Source organism: Sebastes umbrosus, chromosome 24 (genome assembly GCF_015220745.1).
Source record: "Sebastes umbrosus isolate fSebUmb1 chromosome 24, fSebUmb1.pri, whole genome shotgun sequence".
Taxonomy (NCBI): Eukaryota; Metazoa; Chordata; class Actinopteri; order Perciformes; family Sebastidae; genus Sebastes; species Sebastes umbrosus.
This window is the reverse complement of record NC_051292.1, coordinates 8,365,387-8,390,068: the sequence shown is the minus strand read 5'-3', so window position 1 is coordinate 8,390,068 and position 24,682 is coordinate 8,365,387. Positions and strand designations below refer to the sequence as shown.

The 24,682-nt window shown below is 39.4% G+C and overlaps 2 protein-coding genes across 2 annotated transcripts; both read left to right on the top strand.

The window, feature by feature from the left end:
• Nucleotides 1–2,622: 2,622 nt before the first annotated feature.
• LOC119483603 lies at nucleotides 2,623–8,354 on the top strand. The gene is made up of 2 exons (XM_037761845.1): nucleotides 2,623–2,793; nucleotides 5,135–8,354. Exon 2 carries the CDS (start codon nucleotides 5,199–5,201, stop codon nucleotides 7,782–7,784), a length of 2,586 nt encoding a protein of 861 aa, XP_037617773.1. The 5' UTR covers nucleotides 2,623–2,793; nucleotides 5,135–5,198; the 3' UTR covers nucleotides 7,785–8,354.
• Nucleotides 8,355–11,788: 3,434 nt separating this feature from the next.
• Nucleotides 11,789–18,841, top strand: hpxb (hemopexin b). The gene is made up of 10 exons (XM_037761851.1): nucleotides 11,789–11,905; nucleotides 13,197–13,233; nucleotides 13,365–13,454; nucleotides 15,530–15,687; nucleotides 15,785–15,938; nucleotides 16,774–16,986; nucleotides 17,072–17,164; nucleotides 17,339–17,469; nucleotides 18,071–18,218; nucleotides 18,403–18,841. Exons 1-10 carry the CDS (start codon nucleotides 11,840–11,842, stop codon nucleotides 18,627–18,629), a joined length of 1,317 nt encoding a protein of 438 aa, XP_037617779.1. The 5' UTR covers nucleotides 11,789–11,839; the 3' UTR covers nucleotides 18,630–18,841.
• The last annotated feature ends 5,841 nt before the right edge of the window (nucleotides 18,842–24,682 follow it).

Sequence of the window (24,682 nt, the reverse complement as noted above, 5' to 3'; positions counted from 1 at the left end):
AGTGGTGAGGTTGCAGATCGCAACCAACTGAAACTTCTTTGTGTGCCAAGCTTGTTGGAGAACTACAGTGGCCAAGGCAAAAGCGCATATCTAGAGCCAGTGTTTGGTTTGTCCGTTTTGGACTAATGTCAGTGGCGCCGGAATTAATTTTGAAGTGGGGGGGGGGCAAACCGCTTTGGAACTTTGCTCTAGTAAACATACAGTAGATAGTAGATTTGTCCCCGGGTTGCGGCGAGGTCCAGGCGACGGGTGCTGTAAAACTCGACCCGGGCCTTTCCAAGTCGACTGCGCGGACCCCACCCGTTGAGAAGTGGAAAAATATTTTTTGATCATTCTGAAACTGTAGTGGGCTAGATGTCAGGACACTTTGATTTAATTTTAATTAGGTTACACAATGGTTGATTATGATTAGATACAGGTCCAACATGTTAGACGCCATATAGTCATCATCGCCAATGTTCTACTTGGCTTAGACCTGGCAAACGGCTCATTCTAAGGTAACGAAAACACAACAATTCGTCTTTTCAGGTGATTATACACGAAAGAAAACAAACCTATTAATGTTATATTCCATTTCTGCCAATAGATCCCCCCTAAATGTTACACACTGTTCCTTTAAATATCTTATCTTGTTTTCGGGGATGACATGTATTCGCCAAAAAAAAGAATAAGAGCACCCTGATAACAGAAGATAAATCAAGAAATGTTCTTCTTTTCCGATGCTTTACACCCGGCACAGATTTTGGACGAGTGGAATTACACTAGCCAACATATGAAGATGAATATGTGTGATTCTCTAATTGGGTCCAAACCTTTAAATAAGTGTTCTGATTGTCCTGTACAGACCTGCAACAGATTGCAGATATACTCCTCCTAAACTACAAGTGAGAGAAGACCAACCTACAGTACAGGCAAGTCAGCCATCTGCAACATGTTATGTAATGAGAAATCAATTAGTTTAAGTACCTTTATGTGATATTACTTCAATTTAAGAAGTATTTTCTCGTTAATTTACATTTTTCTACACAGAGGACTTACAACTATAGGACGACTTCTTTATGACTGGGCTCCATGGAGGCCTGTTGTAAAGTAAATTAATTAGACTGATTGCATTGTTATAACTAAGTAGATTATTTACTGTAAATATAATTGCTTATTTAAAACACATTATATTTGAGAGAACACAATGCATTCACTGTACTCTCTCCTTTGGAAGCTTTGTATTGGCTGACATCTAGTGGTCAAACAGTGAAAAGTGAATGTAATTCATTAGTTAAACTACCACGTGCCAATGAAATGTATGTGGAGAACAAGTGTCTGTTTATTAGGCCTATATATTTATTGGTGTATAATTATAACTTATGTGACTTTACAGTGTAAATCTATTAAACAGTTATAGCATAAAACAATTCACATAAGGCATCATTATGTTCTGAAATACAACGTCCTTTTTCTGAAAGTATTTATTTGTAGGTATTTATCCAAACCTCCAAAATGTAAAAGATAGTTTGTAAAGGTATTATTATTTTATCTGGCGTCACTTTCCATTTTTGGATGGAAATAAAGCTTTAACATCCGCATCACCAATATCACAAGACTCAATATTTCAAATGAAATCTTATATTATATATTCAACCCTTAAACCTTCTGTCGTCTGAATATCTCTCTCAAATTTAAAGGCAGACTCTCAAAATAGTCAACCTGCTATCACTCCCTAAATGTTATCTTAGATGAACACCAAATGCAGCAATTTAAAAACTTTTTTTTCACAATATTTTTATTCTATTTTATGTACTTTGTATTTTCTTTTATATTGCTTATCTTTTACTTATATTACTGTTTGATTACTATTTTATGTACTTTGTATTTTCTTTTATATTGTTTATCTTTAAATTATATTACTCAGTTTAATAATTATTTTATGCACTTTGTACTATCTTTCAAAGGACTTTTTATTGAATTTTTAATTAATAAAACATTAACTGTACAGGGGAATGATTTTGTTTTTCTCAACACATTCATCTTGCTCACACAAAAAATAAACACACAAGCAACCACAGCTGACCACAGAACATATATTCAAAATTATGGATAAATAAAGTTACATATAATATAGAAACAATACAGAGAAAAATATATACGATACACCTTAATAGTAACAAAAAAGGTAAATCGAAAAATAAAAGAAATTGAAAATTAATAAATAGGATAGGAAAATAAAAAAAATAAAAAGTTACAAAAAAATAAAATTTAAATAAATAAAATAATTAAAAATAAAAATGGATACTCAGAAATTACTGTTGTGGGTTTCTCAAAAAATGACAAGTGGCGCCACACATTTGAAATTTAGTTAATTTATCAAATAAAAAAATACAGAAAAAATACAAAACTAACCGGGTACGTCCCTCTTGTAAAAACTGAGCATAGTGTGCGGCGCAGATTTGCGGGCTGACATTTCTTTTTTAATCTGGGATGTCCCGTGTTTAATTCTAATCATATTTTATATATGGATGTTCCTTTTTATTTTTATTTATATAAAGCCCACTGAATTGCCTCCACGTACGAAATGTGCTATAGAAATAAACCTGCTATTGCTTGCACTAGCCAACAACTACAATTTGTGTAGCTGCACACGCAAAGTGATAAGAGACTGTGCAGGATGCAATGAAAAGAAAAAGGGAGGGAAAAGGTGAGATGGGGGAGTGACGGAGAGAGGTGGAGGGAGGAAGACCTGGAGGCTGCAGGGCAGAGCAGAGAGAGCGGCAGAGGAAGAAGCACACACCTGGAGTTCAGGTAGGAAAACATTGCTTTTTAAAAAATGCTATTTTTATGCATATGCACTGGTGTAATCTCATATTTTATTCTTACATTTTGCAACTTAAAACCTGAATAAATACGTCTGCTAAGCTTTTGTGCAAAATAAAATACGTCTTTTGTTTGCTGCCTGCAGATTTCTTTGTTTTAACTCACTGAAGTACGTTGAATTTAAATTTCAAAGAGGCCTCTAACCTGTGAGCTTTATGCTCCGTAACTTACGGTGAATGCCTCCATTGTTTGATTTCGATACGCTGGAATGCTCCTGAACATCCTGCATAATCCTCTCAATTATGAATGGTATCATTTATTCTATAGTCCCGGCACCTCAGCGAAGGCCGTCCGGTAACTTAGCAACTAGTGCCTCTCATTCAACATTAAAGTGGGGTAACATGAGAAGACCCAGTGGCCTCACTCCGGGAGAGTGACAGGGATTTGTTACTGACACGTAACCTACATTTTCCCTCATTCCAACAAACAGATTGATGACTTTTTACCTGTGTGAATAAAGTGTAGTTTTGACATTGATATTGCACTCAAAATTATGTTTTCCTGCTCCAAAATCTCTCCTTTAACTTATTTTTAAAGTAGAAGTACAACCATCCTGAGCAGCACAACAAATAACACCCGCAGATAACATCTTTGACATTGTTTCTAAAAACATGGGAAAGAGATTTTATCCATTGACACCCTTAGGTCACATGTTTCCAGGGGGACTAGATTGTGAACATGCAGATGTAAATTGACACCTCACCCTTTCATCCTTGCAAAAGCCTTGTTGTTTTGCTCCAGGGGGGGCTCTCTAACTAGGTCTACACTCATATATACACTGGTACCCACAATTGCCAACTCAGAATATGATCCATTTAGCATGGTCATAAAGACTTGGTAAAAAAAAGAAGAAAGAACTGACCCCTCTCCTGACAGTGTCTCACATACCTTGTGTTGGCGGTGAAAGACAAGAGTTCAGTTTCAATGCCTTCAGCAGATAAGCGCTGCTGTTTCCACCAAGTGACAATGAGGGTCTGTGCTGCATTCGGAAGCAACCAGTCGAGACTGTTGAGGTTTCATGATGAGTGACAATAAGAGTCTTGGCAAATAAACACTCATAAGCCCCTCTGCCTCACCTTCATTCAATTCAATGATCATATATAATGTCGGAAATTGCTATAAATGCAGATTAAATAATTAAATTTACAGTTAAAGTACAGCATGACTGGTAATTCAATTAAAAAAATGTTTGCTCAATAAAGAGACGTACATTAGATGTGCTTTAACAAATTTTTGATTAACATCCAATTTAGGACATTTATTGTTGTAGTGATCAGTGGCTGCCAACAGTGTTGAAGTCTGAATACAACGCTGACCTCAGGGAAACAGGACAGTGGTAACCTGAGAGCACTTTAGTGTCTCGTGAGAAACTGAATATTCTGTGGGATAGATAAAGTTGCAACAAAAAGGGAACATGTGTCCCAGCTTTAAAACAGCAAACAGAAATGCACACAGGGTTTATGTGATACACCTGAGACAACAGGTAGGTCAAATAGATTTTCCATGCGGACTGAAGAGCTCATTTACAAAACATTATAGGATGAATGTTGTAGATGTAGCAAAGAGTGTAGATGAAAAGAGGCAAAACTCAGGTGCTTTTCTGATAGTAGGCGCTAGATGCCTCTGCGGTAGCGCTTTCGCCATTTTGGACTGAAAATGCCGATGAGTCCATTGCTATGGATGTATTTGAGACGTCTATAAAACAGAGGATCATTTTTTTTTAAGGTTAATCAACCTCCCAGTGCGAACACTTATATAGTCCTCAATTAAATCATTATGTCCTAAAAGTTGTAAAGTGAACTAATAGCTAACTCCAGATTTATTTTCCTCTACATAATGAACGTGCATCAGACCCACGGGACTGCACCGCCCTGCACGCTCAAATGACATATACAGTTCTGCCAGCTTCCTGCTAGCTGTTTGCGGCTGTAATAATGGATATCTTGGCTGTAATTCATCACTTCTATTATCTTATAATACACCCATGGGCTGTATGCTGTAAGCCTGTACCGTGGTGGATGTTGTTTCCAAACAACCGGCTATCGGCCAGCAGCTAGTAGTGCTAGTAACAAGACATAAACAGAATTTAATGCGGTGACACTTTTTTTTTTTTTCAAGGCTGGACATCTTGTTTTGATTTGAAACTCTTTAGTTCTTCTTTTAGAGTTTTTAAATAGCACCGATGCGTATGTTGTTATACTAAATGCTTTGTTGTAAGGGTTTTGATGATAACAAATTTGTCTTTTACATTTTCTCTTTGTCTTTACAGAAACATACTCAAAAAGTAGTGAAACCCCATTTAACAAGAGGATCTTTCAAATCTACAATCCACAATGTTAATGCGGTCTCATTCAGAGAGAAGAGCCCTCCTTGGGTTCACAGCCCTGCTGACCCACAGCACTCCAAAACAGAGAGATGTGACGTCTCCACCTCCCCTATCCTTCACCCCACGGGAGTCCATCTTTACGCCCATATCTCTTACTTCACCACCTCCCTGGGTGACTCAAGCCCTTTCCAACCTGGAGCAAGGGGAGCAAGAACTGCTGAGCCTCAGCGAGCGACAGCAGGCCGAAGTGGAGGAGGTGAACCGTGAGTTGGACAATGCTGCGATTGAAGCTCAGAGAGAGGAGCGTCGCCTTCTTGAGAAGGTCGAGCAGGACCACAGAGAAGCCCAGCAGCATCTTATTCAGGTGAAGAGGGAGAATGCTGCAGCGGTGCGAGTTGTGCAGTCACTTGTTGACCAGCAACTTAGAAAAATTGGACAACTGAAGGAGCAGATACAAAGATGGGGCAGTACCGCTGGTGGATCCAACAAACATCAGCTCCAAAGAGGAGTGGCAGAGGTTACCCAACCTTGGGAGATCTCTCTAACAATGAAAAGGGTCAGTTTCTTACCAAGCCCTGGGTCCAAGACCTTAAACTTAGGGGAAGTTGATGTTCGAGAGCAAGGTATGACCTACCCAATTGGTGTCTGTGGTGTCCAAGGACAAAAGTGTGCCTTGCACTCAGGGGATAAAGCATTTTCAAACATTACCCCTCTTGAAATTCGAAAGGAACCACAACCAAACAGATCTGGGCAAAGGCACAGTTCAGAGGAGAGCAATAAGGCAAACAGTGGGAACATGCGTGTTGTCCGGAAACTACGTCTGTCAAGCTCTACGGAGAATGAGGATGATCTCAAATCACCCACCTTGAGACATCGTGGTGTATCTGAATCATCTCAAGATGAGGAAGTAGAGTCTGTGTGTTCAGAAGGACAAGACCTTTTCCTTGCTATTCCACCGGTCTCCAGTCATGGAGAATCTGAAGGTGATGAATCTGATGGCAGAAAAAATGGAACAAAGAGGCGCTCCATACTGAAGGGTAAGAGAAAGCAAAAGGCCCTTGTCTTGGTCTCATGTGAAGAACCATCCTGCCCGCCTGAAGAAACTGATGCAAAAAGCAGTTATGTGGCAATATCTCCAAAGACTAGGCGCAAAGGTTCTCTCTCCAATCAGAGTCCTGCAGATCTTTCCACTAGACATCCTCCACTTTCTCCATACACCCTACCCAAGACAAAGACCTCAAATGAATCTTCAATGGACAGTGGAAGCCCTCCATCCCCAGTGGACAGTGAGGATTCCTGTTACACCTATACTGTGAATACTCCAGTCAATGGATCCCTCAAGCAAGAGCCCTGCCGCTCAATGTCCACCACTGACCTCTCAAGTAAACTTCGCCCTTTGGTTAAAGGTGACAAGGGCGAGCGCAGAGGAACCAGGAAGGTTAACAGAATGCGTCTTGCCTCTGAACCTTCAACTCTTGAACAAAGCCAAGGAAATGGTAAAGAATGTGACAGGAACACCATGAGTTCTGATGAACGACAATCAAGATCTCAGACTCGTGTTACACACAGTTTAAGTTTAAACCGCGTGAGCAGATCTCTGTCCATGTCAGCCATTGAAGGAGACAAATTACATCAAGGCAAGGAATCACAGCAATACAACAAGGGCAAGAAAGAGAGAGTTGTGCCAGTTTTGGGGGAACTGGAGGAAGAGGGCGGTTCAACTGCGCTTGACTCAGCTTATCTGGTCAAACAGTTTGGAAAACAAGGATCAGGTCGCACGGACTTCAACCTACCAAGTGGTATCCATGCAACTGTCAAAGGGCAACTATTTGTGGTGGATTGTGGAAACGCCCGTATTCAGGTGACTGATCTCGAGAAGAATGTTGTACAGCAGGTGTCTCCTTCGGGATCAGAAAGGTCTTCCCGCATCTGCAACTACTTTGACGTGGCTGTGAACTCAAAGGGCCTCATTGCCCTGACCTGTGCTGCTGAACGAGCTGTGTTGGTGTTCAGCCGTCATGGACGCCTCCTGCAAACATTTGGAGGCACATTGATTGGTTCCACCAACGAAGAGCTCGATGCTCCTAGAGGAGTGACTGTTACCCGTCAAGATGAGTTCTTGGTTGCTGACATCAAGCGTGGCACCCTAACTTCCCTCAAGCTAGACCCCAAAACCGGGGCCAGATTGGAGCGCACAGTGGTGACCGGGTACCACAGACCCTACCTGGTGGCAGCCTGTGTCACTACTGGGCTCATGGCAGTATCCGAACGAGGAAATGAGACTGGACGTGTCCCATGCATCCGGGTCCTGGAGCCTGGTTGGAACACTATCCGAATCGTAGGGGTGTGTTCTGGCCTGGGGCCTGTTCTGACCTGCCCTTGGGGTCTCTGTATTGACAATGATGGGGATGTCATGGTGGCAGACTGGGGCAAGCAGCACCACCGAGTTCTTTTTTACCCAACCAAAGGGGTTGGGTGGCCTCTGGTGACCGATAACCTAAGTAGCCCAAGGGGCCTGGCCCTGCTCCCTGATGGCCGCATGGTCGTGTCAGACAGCATGAATCATTGCATCAAGATCTACTGCTATAAGTGAATGTAGAGGATGACGAACACAGATATAGAAAATTGAGTCAAGAGGGTTGAATAATAATGTAATAGCAGGCAATATCCTTGGGAATATATAATGTGAGTTTCTCTGAGTATAACTTACAGCCACTACCTCCTACCTACTTTAATTTGATAAGATGAAGTTTGATGAGATTTTAAATTGATGATAGTACTTTATGCTTTTTTCATTATGATAATCTGTAGATGCAAGGCAAATGTAGAAGATTAGCACTTTTTTTCTTTACATCTATTCAGTACAAAAGATAAAAGTACTAGTGCATGCTGTTATATTACCCTTGATTGTTTCTAATGTTTTTTTTTCTTGATTAATCTACAGTAAAGCATGGTAAATAATTAATGTTATGTGTCTGAAATTGTGTGAATTATGCCCATATGGCAAAACATTTAATTAATAAATAATTAAGACAAATTTGAGAACTCTCAGTGTGATCAGCAGATTAACCAATTTAGTTGGCTTAAGCTTGTGAGGAGCGTAATGCTTTTTGTACTGTCAATTTCTCTGACTTTAAATGATTAAACTTTGATTTAAATCTAATTTTGCATGATTCTGTTGTGACTGGGGCTATTGCCCTACCACATAGTGGTGGCTCTAGGAATTTTTAACTGGGGTGGCCCAGGGATTGCAAAGGGATGTCTAGAGGTGGCCAAAATACAGCGCGGAAATATTATTTTACTAATAATAGGCTAAAACATAAATCCATAGTTACAAAAACAGTACAGTATAGTATAAAACATCCACAGAGCTTTTAGAAAGGTGCCGAATAAAAGTCTGACTTTTCCTTAAAAAAAAACATATTAGGATTGAGAATTAATCATTTTCAAAATGTTGACGGGTCCAAAATTAAAGTTTTGTTTATCTCTGTGGAAGATATCTGACGTTCGGTATAACAACATTAGTACAAGGTATCTCTGTGTCGTCAGCCATTAAGTTGCCAGTTAGTGTGAAAAAAAACAAATAAATGGCTGAGTTTGACGGTAAGTGCCCGGCTTCACTCCGGTACCAATCCCAAGTGCTGGAAAGGAAGCTGCCTCTTCCATACCTGGCTGCACTGACTCTGTTGCCTCCATCAGGCTGCAGGATATGTGAATATTTACCGTGGCAACAAGTGACAACTGACATTTGCTTAATCGTACGACCAACAATAATCCATAAAAGTCTGCATATTTAACGAAAACCAACAACAACTACCAACAGCCATAGTCTTTACAACCTTAAAGGGGAACAACGGCCATTTTAAAAAAATGTATATTATTCTAGAGGCTATATAAGGTGATGGCAAAAATACTGCAACTTGCCCATGTACACGCATATTGCGAGGGCGCGCTGGGAAACCACAAGGTGGCAGCGTCATCATGGTAAACAGTACCTGCCTGTCAGTGGCGATATGAATGGAGTATAGAATTCAACAACGTTTGCAGTATAGATAAACATACCGTCACTTTCTGAATCTATTTTAACAAACACTTATAAGACAGCGCAACTGTGTCATACCTTTCTGACTTTTTTCGTCTTCCAGTAGTTGTAGTTCATGCAAGTGCTGTCCACTGGAACAGAGAAATCCACTGGAACAGAGAGATATAATAAGACAATTAGCCTGGATGTTTTTTTATAAAGAATAAAAAAGAGTTTCTGACCATATTTAAGGCCGTTAAAGTCATGGACATTGTTCTGCAGAACAAAATGTAAGTTGTTAGACAATCCCTGCCATGGTAGACCAACATAACACCAATTTACAGGCTTGTTTTAATCTGAGGAGACCAGCATGAAGTGTCGGGATAAGTAACATGCATCACTGCAGAGTTAGTGGGACAAAGCAACAATGTGTATTACCATCTTCATGTTCCTGAGCTTTATTATAACTAGGGCTGTCAAAGTCAACGTGACAATATCGCGTTGACGCAAATTCGTTTTAACGCTTCTAATTTCTTTAACGCAATCACTTTCTGAGGTTGTAGCGGGCTCAGTTTTAAAGCTAGAGTGGAGATACTGGTATCATATGAAACTAGAAAATCCAACAAGTAAAACTGTATAATAAAAGAAAGTTGTATTGTGTTCCTTCTCTGTATGTATTTGTTTGTGTTTTACAAAGGGTTTAACCTGAGCCAGGCCATACAACAAAGGTAGTAATCATATCACACCCATACATGATCAGTAGTAAACAGCTGTTAGATAATAATAATAGGTATCGGAATCGGTATCGGGAAGGAAAAAATTGTATGGGAACATCTCTTATCATATTATCATGTGATCTGTCAGTGTGTGTTTTGACCCATCCATCCACCCGGACCTCTTCCCTACACAGAAGAAATGAATGGACGGCCAGAGCAGTTGCTCTGAGCACCCAAAGTTCAACCAGTTTAAGCGCACTGAGCAAGCAGCGCGCTCCGCCCACACTTTGCTCAACGCAGCAAAAAGCCATCGTGGCGCCTCGCAAGCCTTTGGAAATAATGTGTTTCAGAGCGCAGTGGCGCCGTGGTGTTGTCGCGATGTGTGAAAAAGGCCCTTATCTGCCGCAGAGTTGAAAGCTCGGTGCAGGAGAGGACTTTTGGTGACTTTTGGAGTTCAAAAACAGTCTGTAGCTAAACAGATTTCTACTTGCAAAGAACTACTGACGTGGCCCCCTACTGACCCACCGCGGTGCTGGACCCATCAGGTTGTTTTTTGTGTTCTACATTTACCTTCCCCCAGTGGATTTCAACCAGGTGATGTCTCATCGATCCAGTGACCGACCAAGCTGCAGGCTTGCATGTGTTTGTGTTGCTGTGGAGTTTGATTTATAATCCACCAATCAAACATGCTGGTCAAACACCCGCCCTGCACAGTGAGACGGACCTCAAACACTACTCTGTGCCCCCTCACCCTGCCTCCATAATGCGATTCAAGGGGAGGCCATGACCTCTCTAACAACCTCACCTGATCTCAGTTAGGGTGACGTTGCTTTAAAGGTTGGCCAAAAACGTTTGCATTTCTAGAAAAGTCTATCACCAAACAAAAAAGGGGGACAAGGGGAGCTTAGTCATCCTGATTTGAAGAACATGTCAATATCAAACACAGTTCAATGTTAAACAAACAGATCAATAATTTCATTTGAAATCCATGTCACAGACAAGGACAAGTTTTTAACTCCTCTTCGAGTAGATTCCAAAGCTTTAAATTATGGAGTGAAATTAGTCTCAAAATGGTCACAAATGTGTATTACATGATCTACAAATTAAATATAAGATTTGCAAATGTGTACAATGAGTTGTGCATCATTTTGGGTACTCACCTTTTTACAAATGCACACAACACAATCTGAATAAATATCAATATTTTATGTACCGATTTCTACTTTCAATTTCACAGATCTGATCATATTTGTTTTTGAAAAGCTTCCTGTGTGTGCATGGATCGCCTGAGACATGATTATATTTGCGTGTGGAGTTTTTAAACTTTTTTCACGTTCTCCAGCTGCACACAGATCCATAAATGCATGCAAGTATAAATGGAAAACTGGAATATCTGGGCTTTTGGTGAAATCATGTGTAATTTCAAAGTGGGAAAAACATTTTTCTAAATAGACAGAATAGTTTGTCACCCCTCGATTATAACACATACAACTATATACTCAATTAATTCATTAATTAAAATAAATTGTTAAAGTGTATAAGGGTTTAGAACATTATGATCTAAGTATGTGATGGCCATTCCAATGCTCTATTATATCGCATAAGTTGTTGCAGCAATTTTTGGGTTGATACCATTTGTTACACAGATTTATACTATGGGGAATAACATCCCCATAGTAGAACATGTAATTCAGACATGAGTAATGCTTGATCTAAATGATCACGTCAAAGCCTCATATGCAAACAAACCCCCCTCCCCCCCCCCCCCCCCCACACACACACACACACCCTCACACAGTTACATAACTTGCACCCACACACCGTTTTCAGTATAAAAGTGCAGGTTAAGCTCCTGTGCAGCTATAGCTCTGCTCTGTTCCACAGTGAGACTCCACATCAGGGGACGTCATCATGGGGCTGCTCACCAAAACCCTGTTCATGTGCTTAGCACTGACCCTCGCCAACGGACACCACGAGTGAGTATTCATGATCTACTCCATCTATCTTGAAATTAATTCAAAGTAGGTCATTCAGATCAGGACGTGCTCGTTCTAATTCTGATCTTGGGATCCCTCACTTGACACATCATGTGCATGTTTCAAGAGTTTTTGCAGCCCTTGACAAGAAAGATCTCTGTGTGTATTGATAATTTAGGGCTAAAAGGCCAAAACTTAAATGATCTGTGCTTGTGCATGTGGTATAATTCACTTTCAAGTTTTCTACTCAAGGTGGAAGAGTGAAGGTCTATGTCCCTAGTGCTGGAAAATGCATGATATCATTGCAGCAATGGTGTTCATCCCTCCATCATTACAATTTAGTCCATGTTTTGTTTCGCCATTTTACACATTGAGACAATATAAAAGAGAGTGGGTTGATTTTAGCCTGGATTATGTGTTTAACATCTTCGTCTTTGTGTAATTTTCATACAATCGCGCACCGAGCTCTGATTGGTCAGTAGGCGGTGCTTTTATACGAGTGGATCTCTGATCTTGAACATAACCTGCTCTGGAGCAGGTTAGGTGTTTAGCATCAGTTACCATGGCGATCTACCCTGTCGTAGGACTGAAAACCCAGAGTTAACCCTGAAGTTACCTCGCTAACCCCAAATCCTGCTTCATAGTACAGGCCTCTTGTGATATGTGAAAATGACGCTCACTTTTTCATAAAAACATGAAACTTGGTACAATTGGGGCCCAAAACATTTTCAGAAATGGAGCCATCGCAAAAATGCCTCGTGGCGGCCCCTTTCACTTTCCACCATAACCAAATTATGTATTTTGCATCTCTGCAGCACCATAATATTTAATCTAAAATGGGATTTTGACACACATTTCACCTTTAACAACTAATAATTAACTTATAATATAACACAAACCATAACAATAACCCTGTAAATGGTTCCTGCTTCGGAGAGGTCATCTTTTGAGGGTGTATTTGTTGCATTGGGTTAAAATAGGCGTTCCCATTATTCTGTCCACCCTCTGTAACTTTTCTGTATTTTCTCTTGACAGTTCAACCAGAAGTCCACAAGTCACTGTTTGTTTAATAACTCTATTTGCTCGTTCATAAAGTTCACCGGTTGGATCAATTGAACAAATACAAAAGTGCAGAGTCATCGGTGGTGTGGCACCGATTGACCCCCTCTCAGGATGACTCAGGGATTCTTGGAAATGTGATGTGGTGCTTTATGCTGATCTGCAGAAAAATAACGATCCGTTTTATCATCCACAGGCTTGATCATCACGATGGACATAATGATGGACATAATGATGGACATAATGATGCACATCACGATGCAGCAAACGGTGGGTTTTTAATAAATATATTAACCCTGCTTTCTCCATAAATTGTCTGTTAATCTCACGGAAACTATTCTGTCTAATGATGCACATTTTCTATATTTTTTGATAACAAGAGTTATTATCTCCATGTTTAGATCATGGTCATGCTCTACCAGACCGCTGTGATGGTGTTGAGTTTGATGCCATCACTCCTGACGAGAAAGGAAACATTTTCTACTTCCAAGGTGGGTAACATTTTTACTTCATTTTCTGATGGGGTTATTTTCTTTATCTATTACCTTCTTGGACCCGGTGTTGTGTTATGTGTTTCACCCTACCTAAACCCAATTCAAGCCTTATCCCTAGCCCTAACCACAGAGGGAGGCACCATCATTTGAACATGACGGAAACACTATTCAACAACTAGGGAACAAACCTCGACATAACACCTGTACTGGGGGCAGTTGCGCACGTCGTAATAAACGCCAAATAAGGACATGCTAAACATGTATCACCATAACTTTAACAGGAGGGAGACCTGATGGCCCAATTCCAATCCGGTCCCTCCACCCTCCCACTCCGTGGTGGAATGAACTCCGTTTGTAGTCACACTCACAGCTCAATGAAGCTCCTTCTTTAAGGTGGAGGGTATCAATACAGCAGCCACATTGGGACGAGCTTCCATCTCTCCTGCAAGGAAATAAATAGAATCAGAAATACTTTATTGATCCCTGTGGGGGAAATTGAGTTATGTTTTGCTCCTGTTCTAGAATATAAATATAAATATAAATATAAATATATAAAATAGAGAAATCATAAGAAAATATAAATAAGAAATATATATAACAACAGTGCAAATAATACTGCTGAAAAATAACATGCATTTATAAAAATGCAAGGATATTGTTAATAATAATAAAAAATAAAATAATAATGTACTGTATAAATAAATGCAGTGTAAACAAGATAATTGCACAGCTGAATTATTGCACTGTTAAATCAGTATTGCACAGTTGAAGATATAATACATTATGGGGTTATAGCTCCTGATAGGGGTAAAGAATTATAAATATATATATATATATACAATCTAATGAACATGTCTACTGTTTTCTAGGCTGGAAAAGTTATATTTGATCCTAAATATAATCTAATTACTTTATGTTGTTGACGTTTGTATGACAATAAAGTATAATAAATTAAATGTCACAGAACTGACAACTTAATTTGGCGCACCCTCCACGCGACTCGCAAACGGAAGTGGGAGGGGAATTCGACGTAACACCGGCAACGGCGGGAGTTGCCTAGTTACAATAAAGAAATACCAAATAAGGACATGTAGCTACATATTCACCCTGTATACCCATATAACGGGGAAAAACTCGGCTAAAAGCTCGTGTTTAACATTTTTTACCTAATTAAAACACAATTCCAATTCCTAAGCAACTAAATGTGCACACGGCGAACAAAATAAACTTATATTATACAGCCATATAACCGTAAATGATGTCTTACCTTTGCTGTTTTGTGAGCAACAGTTAGTTGTGTTCAAGGGCACGTCAATCAGTGGGCAACATCCGGGTACTGAGACACACTTAAACCTGCAGTCTTTCTATTGGCCAGCAGGGGGCGACTCTCCAATAGAAGTCTATGAGAAAATTACTTTACTTCTCACTTGATTTATTACCTCAGTAAACATTGTAAACATGAGTTTATGATCTAAATCACTAGTTTCAAGTCTTCTTCAATACAGCATGATGTTCATTTAGTAGATTATGGTCCCATTTAGAGTCAATTTAGATGGAAATAATAGGGACATCAATTAAATTAAATGAGTTTTACATTTAATTTAATTGGCACAGATGCTTAATAATGTACAGATGTTGTGATATTTTTTTTATTAATATTTTCTAGAGGTTTTGGGCTGCAACTGCATCACTCTATTCACTCTAAATCTGACTTTTGTTATGTTTATTAAAGGCCTTGCAAAGAGAAATCAGAGTTTTGTTTCTAATCACATTATAAATGTTGGAAAATAGTTACTGCAAACATGTGCAAAGGCTGTGAACATTGTAGTGCTGGATTGTGGAGTTAGGCCGTTAAACTGTTTTTCATTAGTTTTGTGTTCAGGATTTTTTAGGCGTGGCTAAACTCATGGCTGGATGATGCACTGGAATCATCCTTAACATAACTCCACCCGTCTTCACAAACGTGGTTTTTGAAAGAGAAAATACAAACCCTTTTCTTTTTCAATTATTATATATTTTTTTATAGTGAATATATTTATTGCAGTGTAATGAAACTGATGTTTTCCCTTCAGGAAACCACTTGTGGATGGGTTTCCACGGGGCAGCTCAACTTTCCAATGAGTCCTTCGAGGAGCTAGATGACATCCATCACATCGGTCATGTTGACGCTGCCTTCCGCATGCACAACGTAGAGAACGTAGACGACCACGACCACATCTATTTCTTCCTGGTATATGATCCACAGATACTTTCACTTATGACATGATTTTGTTCAAAAAAACTCAGATCTAGAGCAATATCTGTACCTTTTCTGATGTCATCTCCAGGATGACCATGTGTTCAGCTACTATAACCACTCTCTGGAGACCGGGTATCCCAAAGACATGACGGATGATTTCCCAGGAATCCCCTCTCACCTGGATGCTGCTGTGGAGTGTCCCAAAGGAGAGTGCACGGCCGACTCGGTTCTGTTCTTCAAGGGTATGTTGGCATTCACTGTAAAAATATTCATCTCACTAAATCAAGACTATAATTAAGCTGTAAAATAATGTTTAAAGGTCCCATATCGTGCCCATTTTCAGGTTCCTACTTGTATTTTATGTTTCTACTAGAACATGTTTACATGCTTTAATGTTCAAAAAAAACTTTATTTTCCTTATACTGTCTGCCTGAATATACCTGTATTTACCCTCTGTCTCAAACGCTCTGTTTCAGTGCATTTCAATGGAATTGCAACGGAATTGCATTGCTAGGCAACAGTTTGGGTCCATGTTTACTTCCTGACAGCTGATGTTATTTACATACACTGCAACATGAAATAAACTGGGACACATTTAGAATGTTTATGTGTAAAACCGTGTAATGGTCTAAATATTGTACATTTGTGACATCACAAATGGACAGAATTCCTAACGGCTTGTTTCAAACGCACAGTTTGTCAATACGGGCTGTGTATTTCTCTGTATATTGAGTGTTTTGATAGTTTAACAGTATTTATATAGCACTTAAACCTGCTTTATAATATAAAAGACAAGAAAATCTTACTTTTTACAATATGGGACCTTTAAAGTAAAAGGACAAAATAATGGAATGAGTTGATTATCTCAGTATTATAAAGGTAATGCTGCCCCTTAGTGGAGGAAATTAATGCATTTTGTCATATTGTTTTTAATCAGCTTTATAAATTAGTCAAATGTAGTACATCTAACATGTAGCATAGTAAATATATAGGCAGAATTAATCAGTGTCAAACAAACTGATATAATTAGGCTACTGTAAATAACTCTAACTAATAATCCCCCCCTCCCCCACACAGGAAATGATGTGCACGTTTTTGATATTACCACAAAGTCGGTGAAGAACAAGACGTGGTCCCACCTGCCCACCTGCACCTCTGCCCTACGCTGGCTGGAGCACTACTACTGTTTCCATGGAAACAACTTCACCAGGTTCCATCCGGTGACCGGAGAGGTGTCCGGCACCTACCCCAAGGACGCCCGGGATTACTTCATGAAGTGCTCCGACCATGGTGAGTTCTTCAGTCAAGTTAGGTTCAAATTATTTGCACAAGAAAGATGTATTTTGGGTATAAATCTTCTGTATTTGTCTGAAAGGTCATGGAGGTGAACGTAAGGCCATGAAATGCAGCGACGTCAAATTGGATGCCATCTCCTCTGATGATGCCGGCAAAACATACTTCTTTGCAGGTAAAGTAAAAAACAAAACTAAATAAGTACTCTTTAAAGGAATAGTTCAACATGTTGGGAAATACAAGCCTATTTGTTTTCTTGCTGAGAGTCAAACCACTCCTTTAGATTTTTTCCCTTTTAATAATCTCTTGCTGTAAAGCTTTCACTAAGAGTTCTGTTCAATCCGCTCAGGCTCCGTCTACATGCGTCTGGACACCCATCGTGACGGCCTTCACGCATTCAAAATCAACAGGACGTGGCCAGCGGTGAACGACGGGGTGGACGCTGTCTTTTCCTACTCTGACAAAATCTACATGATTAAGGTAGAACTTGAAGTAACCAGTAAAAATTCTTGAAAAACCTCAACCCATCTATCTGTGTTGAAGTTAAAGAGGACCTATTGTGCTTTTCCCCTTTTGTTTAGTGTGTTATATCGTTTTTTGTGCATGTAAAAGTTCTGCAAAGTTACAAGCCCAAAGTCAACACTGCTCCTGACCTGCCCGAAACGCCTTGCTTGAAGTCCCACCTTTTCTTCTGTAACGTGGTGATGTCACAAAGTAACACATTTGCATAATACCTGCCTAGCAGCTAGTCTGGCACGCTCTCAAACAAAGCTAGCGGAGCGGAGGCCGAAGACTTTGGTTCAATTGACCAATCACAACAGAGTGGGCCAGCTGACCAATCAGAGTAGACTGGGCTTTTTGGGAGGGGAGGAAGGGGCGGAGCTAAAACAAAGCGTTTCAGACAGACGGTGAAAAGAGGTGCTGGAGCACAGCCGGTATGAGAAAAATAGAGCGTTTTTTTAACATTAACGCATGTAAACATGTTCTAGTAGAAACCCAAAATCCAAGTGTGCACCTGAAAATAAGCATAATAGGTCCTCTTTAATACTAAAATACCTCCTGTTCTGCCAAACCCCTGCAGGATGATAACGTTTACATCTATAAATCAACTGCTCACTACATCCTGATTGAAGGCTACCCTAAAACCATGAAGGAGGAACTCGGCATTGAAGGACATGTGGACGCTGCTTTCGTCTGTCCTGATAGCGACATAGTTCATGTAATCCAAGGTAAGGTTACCGAGTACTTATTTCTGCTTTTTTTAGTGGGGTTGAACATGTTTTGAATATTAACCCTTGATATATGGCTCGGCAGAAAAAGTTAGATCAAAATTTAAAAAAAAATAGTACAAACTCACAATGTTTGCTCACAAGTGATTAACAAACATCGTTACACACATATTTGTTCCAACAGGAAACAAGCTTTATGATGTCGACCTTACTGCCACACCCAGGAACGTGACCCAAGAGCTTCCCTTGCCCCTGCACGACATCGATGCTGCGATGTGCAACGCGAATGGAATTAATGTGTACAAGGGTCCGAATTATTACCACTATGACAGCCCCATGTTACTGACTGTCAGCAGAATCGCCCCTGTGCCTAACATTGTTACCAACGAAATGATGGGGTGCGAGGATTAGGAGTCAGGGGTGACAGAGTGTTTCACAGGCATCTGCTTATTAATGAGTGACGTCCATCTATACAAGCAGACTGGCAGTATGGAATTAAGGTCACTTGTTAAACGGAGAGTAAATAACTACATGTTATTGTATCTCATGTACATGTTTGGAAAAATCTTCCTCCCATGCCTTGTGGAGTTTGAGCTGTCCGATGAATAAAATGTGGAACACTACATACTCGTAAGCGTAAGTTATTCTGTCAATTTCAGTGATTATTATGTCAATAATTATGCTGGATAATGAGGAACAGATTCAAAAGAACTTTAATGACAGAGTTTGTCCACTAGAGGACCTACTGTACAAATGAATGTGAAATAATGAGGGCATCAGATTCACTGTTTATCTCAATCAGCTGCAGTAACAAAGTCTTGATGCAGACATAGACTCAATGTATAAACATGTTAAGGCCTTTTTTGCACACATTCGGATTGTGACTTTTCGCTAAATATTTCCAGGTTGCAAAAGTGTGTGGTTTAAACCAGGATATCTGCACCCAGATAGGACACTGGGGCACTTTTGTAAAAGACCCCTTTGGTTACCTTAAGTGCTGCTATAGTGTAATAGTGTGAACATTAGGGCTAAACCCTAGACCTTCACCCCAACCATATGTACCCCTGTCACTTCAACCTAATCTCGTGGGAAGGCGTATAAAGAGCACGATATTACAAGGACATTCCGCGTGCCATGAGGCCGAATTTTAGGCTTTTCACGTGTCATTTGTACGCCAAGCAACAAAACTACGGTAACGTCCTCAGTTAGGTTAAGGCAACAAAACCACTTAGTTAGGTTTAGGAAAAACATCATGTTTGGGCTTAAAATAATGGAAACTTATTAAAATACATACGCAAAGAACGTAACATAAGTATGAAAAAACATGTCATAAACGTCACTAAAAAGCATGTGAGGGTTAGGGTTAGGGTTCAACCCCCCAGAACCCTAACCCTAGCCCGTAAACTGTCATATCAGATATCACAATGGCTTTAAGATAAAAAATTAAGATTTTTAGTTTCATAAATAACTATAATTCCTATAATATAAATAAACAATTGGTCCCCGATATTGTCGGCTTCAACGTGTTTAGTCAGTTTCACTACAATTTACTATTTTATGAACAAATAAGTGCGGCCGGACAGATGAAAAAGTGTGAGAAAGAGAGTTACAGGGGTGAAAAGTATATTTCTTTTTTTATTTATTTATTTGTTCATTTGTTACTTCTATGCAGAAAATGAGGAAGGGCTCCCACCGGTATTTAAAAAAAATATTCTTCTTCATATTTTTTTTATAAACGACCAGCGCCCCCCAGAAGGTGGCGCCCTAGGTGACTGCTTATACGGCCTTGCCTTAAACCAACCCTGAATGTCACTAACTTACAACAAAAACACTGGTATCGAATAGTGGTCTCTTGGTTAAACGTCGTGTGACCCATCCACCTCCCCAACCACCCACCCTTTCTCACTTTTTATTCTACCTTGACCTTGTAGGCAGTAGAGCTGTATACAACACAAGAGGAGTGAAGCACTTGTCCAGCTGAGCCACAACAGAATTCCAGACAGATTTACTCCCAATAAAAACAGAACAGTTTTTGATGTTCTCACCAAGAAAATACAGTCAAACATTTCCATGTTCTTTGTCATCATTCATTTTTATTTCGGCTTTCAATTTCACGCAAATTTTTTGTTTTAAACTAACCACTTAAATGCAAATTCATGTTAATTTAAGTAATATTCTCTGCAACATCAGTCAAGATTTCCATTTCCACCCTCCAAAAGTCTAAATGTTTATGGCCAAGATGTCTAAAAATGGTGGTTAATTTATTTAGGAGTCCTGCTCTCTGTCTTTATTACAATATATACAGTATTTTCACAACTGGTCCATGCTCATATTGGACCATACGGACACGTACGCAGCAGCATGCAAGAGTCCAGAGGTCGGCACGGTATTAGCAGGCATTCAAGGCCTTTTCACTCCCTGGAGAGTTTTTTTTGTTCAGCCAAAATCCCTGGGACTTTCAACAAGCATAAAGGAAGTGCTGGCCTCAGCACAGCTTAATGGGCGAGGCCATGAGCGCACACGCACGCATACACACCGGAACACACATGCATGTGTACATAGAAACACCTCTGCACATACACACATGCATAGCAGACAGTACGGACTGTTTTCATTGCACACACACAAACTGCTTGCTATCGAGTAATATTAATAAGTGGAGCTTGTTAAATATTAAACATACATTCTTTTATTTATTTCAATGTATTTTGTTTTACTGAAAAAATAAATTGATATTAGCCTCAGGTAGGCGTTAGAAAAAACATATGAAGCGTCCAAAATTAAAAGGATTCATCCTCTGGGAAGCATGACTCAGATCAATAAATTTATTTCAAATGTGCATATTAGATTTTAAAATTTTTTGCCGGAGAGTGGCACTACAGGAACAGCGTATTCACATACAACGGTTCGTATGATATGTTACGAAAAATAATCCCCAGTTTTCTTACGATGTCCAGCAACCCGTGTCCATTTCTGCTCGTTACATACATCTTTTCAAAATAAACTTCCATCTTCACAGGCAACAACTTAGTTAGGTTTAGGCAACAAAACTACTTAGATTTAGAAAAAGATCGTCTTGGTTAGGTTTAGGCAACAAATGTATTTAGTTAGGTTTAGGAATAGATGGTCTCGTTTAGGTTTAGGGCAACAAAACTACTTAGTTAAGTTTAGGCAACAAAACTGCTTAGTTAGGTTTGAGAAAAGATCGTGTTTTGGGTTAAAATAACTCCGGAAGTGACATTTCTTAAATATGGAAGTTACGTGACAAAAAACACTTAGTTAGGTTTAGGAAAATATCATTTTGGTTAGTGTTAGGCAACAAAACTACTTATTTAGGTTTAAGCTACAAAACTACTTAGTTAAGTTTTGGAAAAGATTGTCTCGGTTAGGTTTAGGCAACAAAACTACTTAGTTAGGTTTAGGAAAAGATTGTTTCGGTTAGGGTTAGGCAACAAAACTACTTAGTAAGGTTTAGGAAAAGATTGTGTTTTGGATTAAAATAACTCTGGAAGTGGCGTAACTTAAGAACAGAAGTTATGTGACATAAATCAACGTTGACTGGTTTCACACGGGGTACAAACACCGGTCTCCTGGGCGAAAGTCCGGTCTTTTTTGATCCCCACCCATCCACCCCGACCTCCTCCTTATGCGGCAATTTCAACACATGAAATTCTTTTGAAATCATCGAGCCTTAAATTCAAACAAAAAAAGAAACAAAGAGAGATAGAATCCAAAATGAACACGAGAAACCATGACAGCAAACTTGGTATGGTACAAAAAGTTTATTCAGTAACAGTTCTGTAAACATCTGAGGTAAATGAACATTTACATCAACATGTTCTTTAACGAAAGGTTCAGACGCAAGGCACTTCTCTTCAAAGACAATCGTTTTACAACGGGAGTGATAGCAGGGGTTGTTCTTCATGTCTAACACGTGGGAGTCTGTGTCCCTGCTTGTAAGGGCGCCATGAAAATCCCATCACACAACCTCCGTTTTCCATCGCGGGATTTCTTTTATTCAAGGCACATCCGTGGTGTAAAAGTTGGAACAGCCAAAAGTCTCTCAATCAAGATTCAGGACAGGAAAGAACAATCGCTTTAGATTAATTTCTTGTCCATTCCAAGTCTAATTTGGTAGTGTTATTTCCATAAATAAACAAAAATATGTTAATATCGCTCCTCCAAGGACACCCTTTTTCTTTTTCTATTTATAATATCTTCATATCCTCTTAACAATGGTCTATAACTATCTAACTGTGCAAATCTTTATCTACATATCAAAGGTACTAAGAACAGCTTGGAAAAACGAGGTTATGAAAAACATTTCAGCAATGGGGAGGGAGGGAAAGTCAAATGAACCTAGTTCTCTTTTAGAGACCAAGCTCAACATGTCTTTTTTAAGTGGAATTGTCCTTTCCCAGATTCATGAAAGGGTTGGTAAACGGATCTTGTGGTTGGAGCTGTCACCCAAGCAAAGCGCTTTAAAAGTTGTACCACGTATTGCGATATCTTTGGTTTGTTAACTATCTTTGATTAAATCGTACACATCACCGCTAATAACATATTTTCTAAGAAAAATAAATTAAGTGCTTCAGCTGCCATAGCATGCTGACGTTGTTTATTGGCACCTCGGTTTGATCAGAGACATGTAAACATTTGACAGTGGAGTGAGATGTGGTTGAAAGCTTTGGGAAAAAGCGAGTAAGTGGACCTTGAGTTAAGATTATTCTATTCAAACTACAAAAACAACATTTTGTTTATATCGAAATGTAAACATATTGAATCAGACTTTTCTTAAGTTTAGTTATTTTGGTTCTTTAGTGCTAATTCAGGCACATGTGATATAATCTAGCACTTCTAGTTTTACTATTTCAAGTATAAGCAACTATTATTCTGCTCAGAGAGAAACACAAAGATATACAAACCCAAAACGCTGTTTGCCCCAAACCACTCTCCTTTGTTGACCCTCTAACTGGGTGCATTTTTTATTCCTGAATGAACATTAATTATTTGATTTCATAAATTAAAGCTGTTAGGAAGTGAATTTATATCAGCCATTTTTTGTTTTTTTGTTTGTTTTTTTGGCAGGAATCAATGAGAAGAAGAGGAAATTAACATTCCTATGTGGGATATCTGTTAAGAACTGACAGAGAAATAAAAGTTAGCACTTTTTTTTTTAGATCACGTTGCTTTCTTTCTTTCAAAAAAATCGAAACGCTACTGTATAATCTACAGCTAGACTAGAAAAATAACTTCGAGTCCTCCTATACAGCTAGGGGGAACTCGACAGTTCTGTAACACACTGCAAACACAAGCATCAGAAAGAAGGTACTGATTTTTATGCTCTGTTCAAGCTGCGAAGCTTAAAATTGACGTAAATATGTTAGCCCTTGATTATGTCTTCTAACACTGGATTTTTGCATCAAGTGACCTTTGGGGCAAATGTCAGAAAACGCGAAAGCACTTTTGATTTTCTCGGTAAAGGTCGCTAAAAAATTGCAGCTTGACCAGAAACTAACTTTTTAAAATGTAGTTCTGTATAACATCCTGTGGTGCCTATCAATACTATCAATCATTATATATTTACATATTTATATACTTTATAGTTTACCCTGATGTAACTGCAGAGATGTCATTTTGTAAACACTGAAACAAGATTACGGTAACACACACACACACACACACACACACACACACACGCACACACACACACACACACACACACACACACACACACACACACACACACACACACACACAGCCTTTGCAGCCTAAGGACTATGTCTCACACAGCCTGTGCAGCCTAAGGACTATGTCTCAGGGTGGGACTGCTTTATCGCTCTCCTCCTTCATTCATCTGCTCCGTCAATGCATCCCTCTCTTCATCGAAACTACAGGCTGGGCGAGCGGCGCCGTACACACGGACGGACAGATTCGACACGACCCGTTCAGCTCCATCATCACGTCACGAGAAAAAATTAAAATAAAGAAATAAAAGTGCAAACCTCTCCTCTGATGTCTCCCAGCAAAAAAAAAATGAAAGAAAGATGAAAGAAAAATAATATAGTATTGCTGCCTCTACGCTCTCCCAAACTTATTAGTTAGTCCAATCATCATCATCATCATCATCATCATCACCATCATCACTATAACCTTTCCTTATATATGTCTATGCTGGCTATATATACTATATACTGTAGGTGTGTGTGTGTGTATGTGTAATTGTAAGTGTTTGTGAGGCCCATTTCATGGAAGACCTCTCCAAAGAAAAGTGAGAGTATGGCCAGAACAGTGAGTGGCAGCTATGTTGGCTCTTAATTTCTCTCTTTGTGCCAAGCAACTAATCATTAAAAAAAATAATTTAGCCCATTTAGTACCTTTTAGTGCATGTGAGCGTGCCCCCGACGAGCATTAATATAGCGATCAAACAACTATTGTCTATGTAAAGATCTAGAGGAGTAATG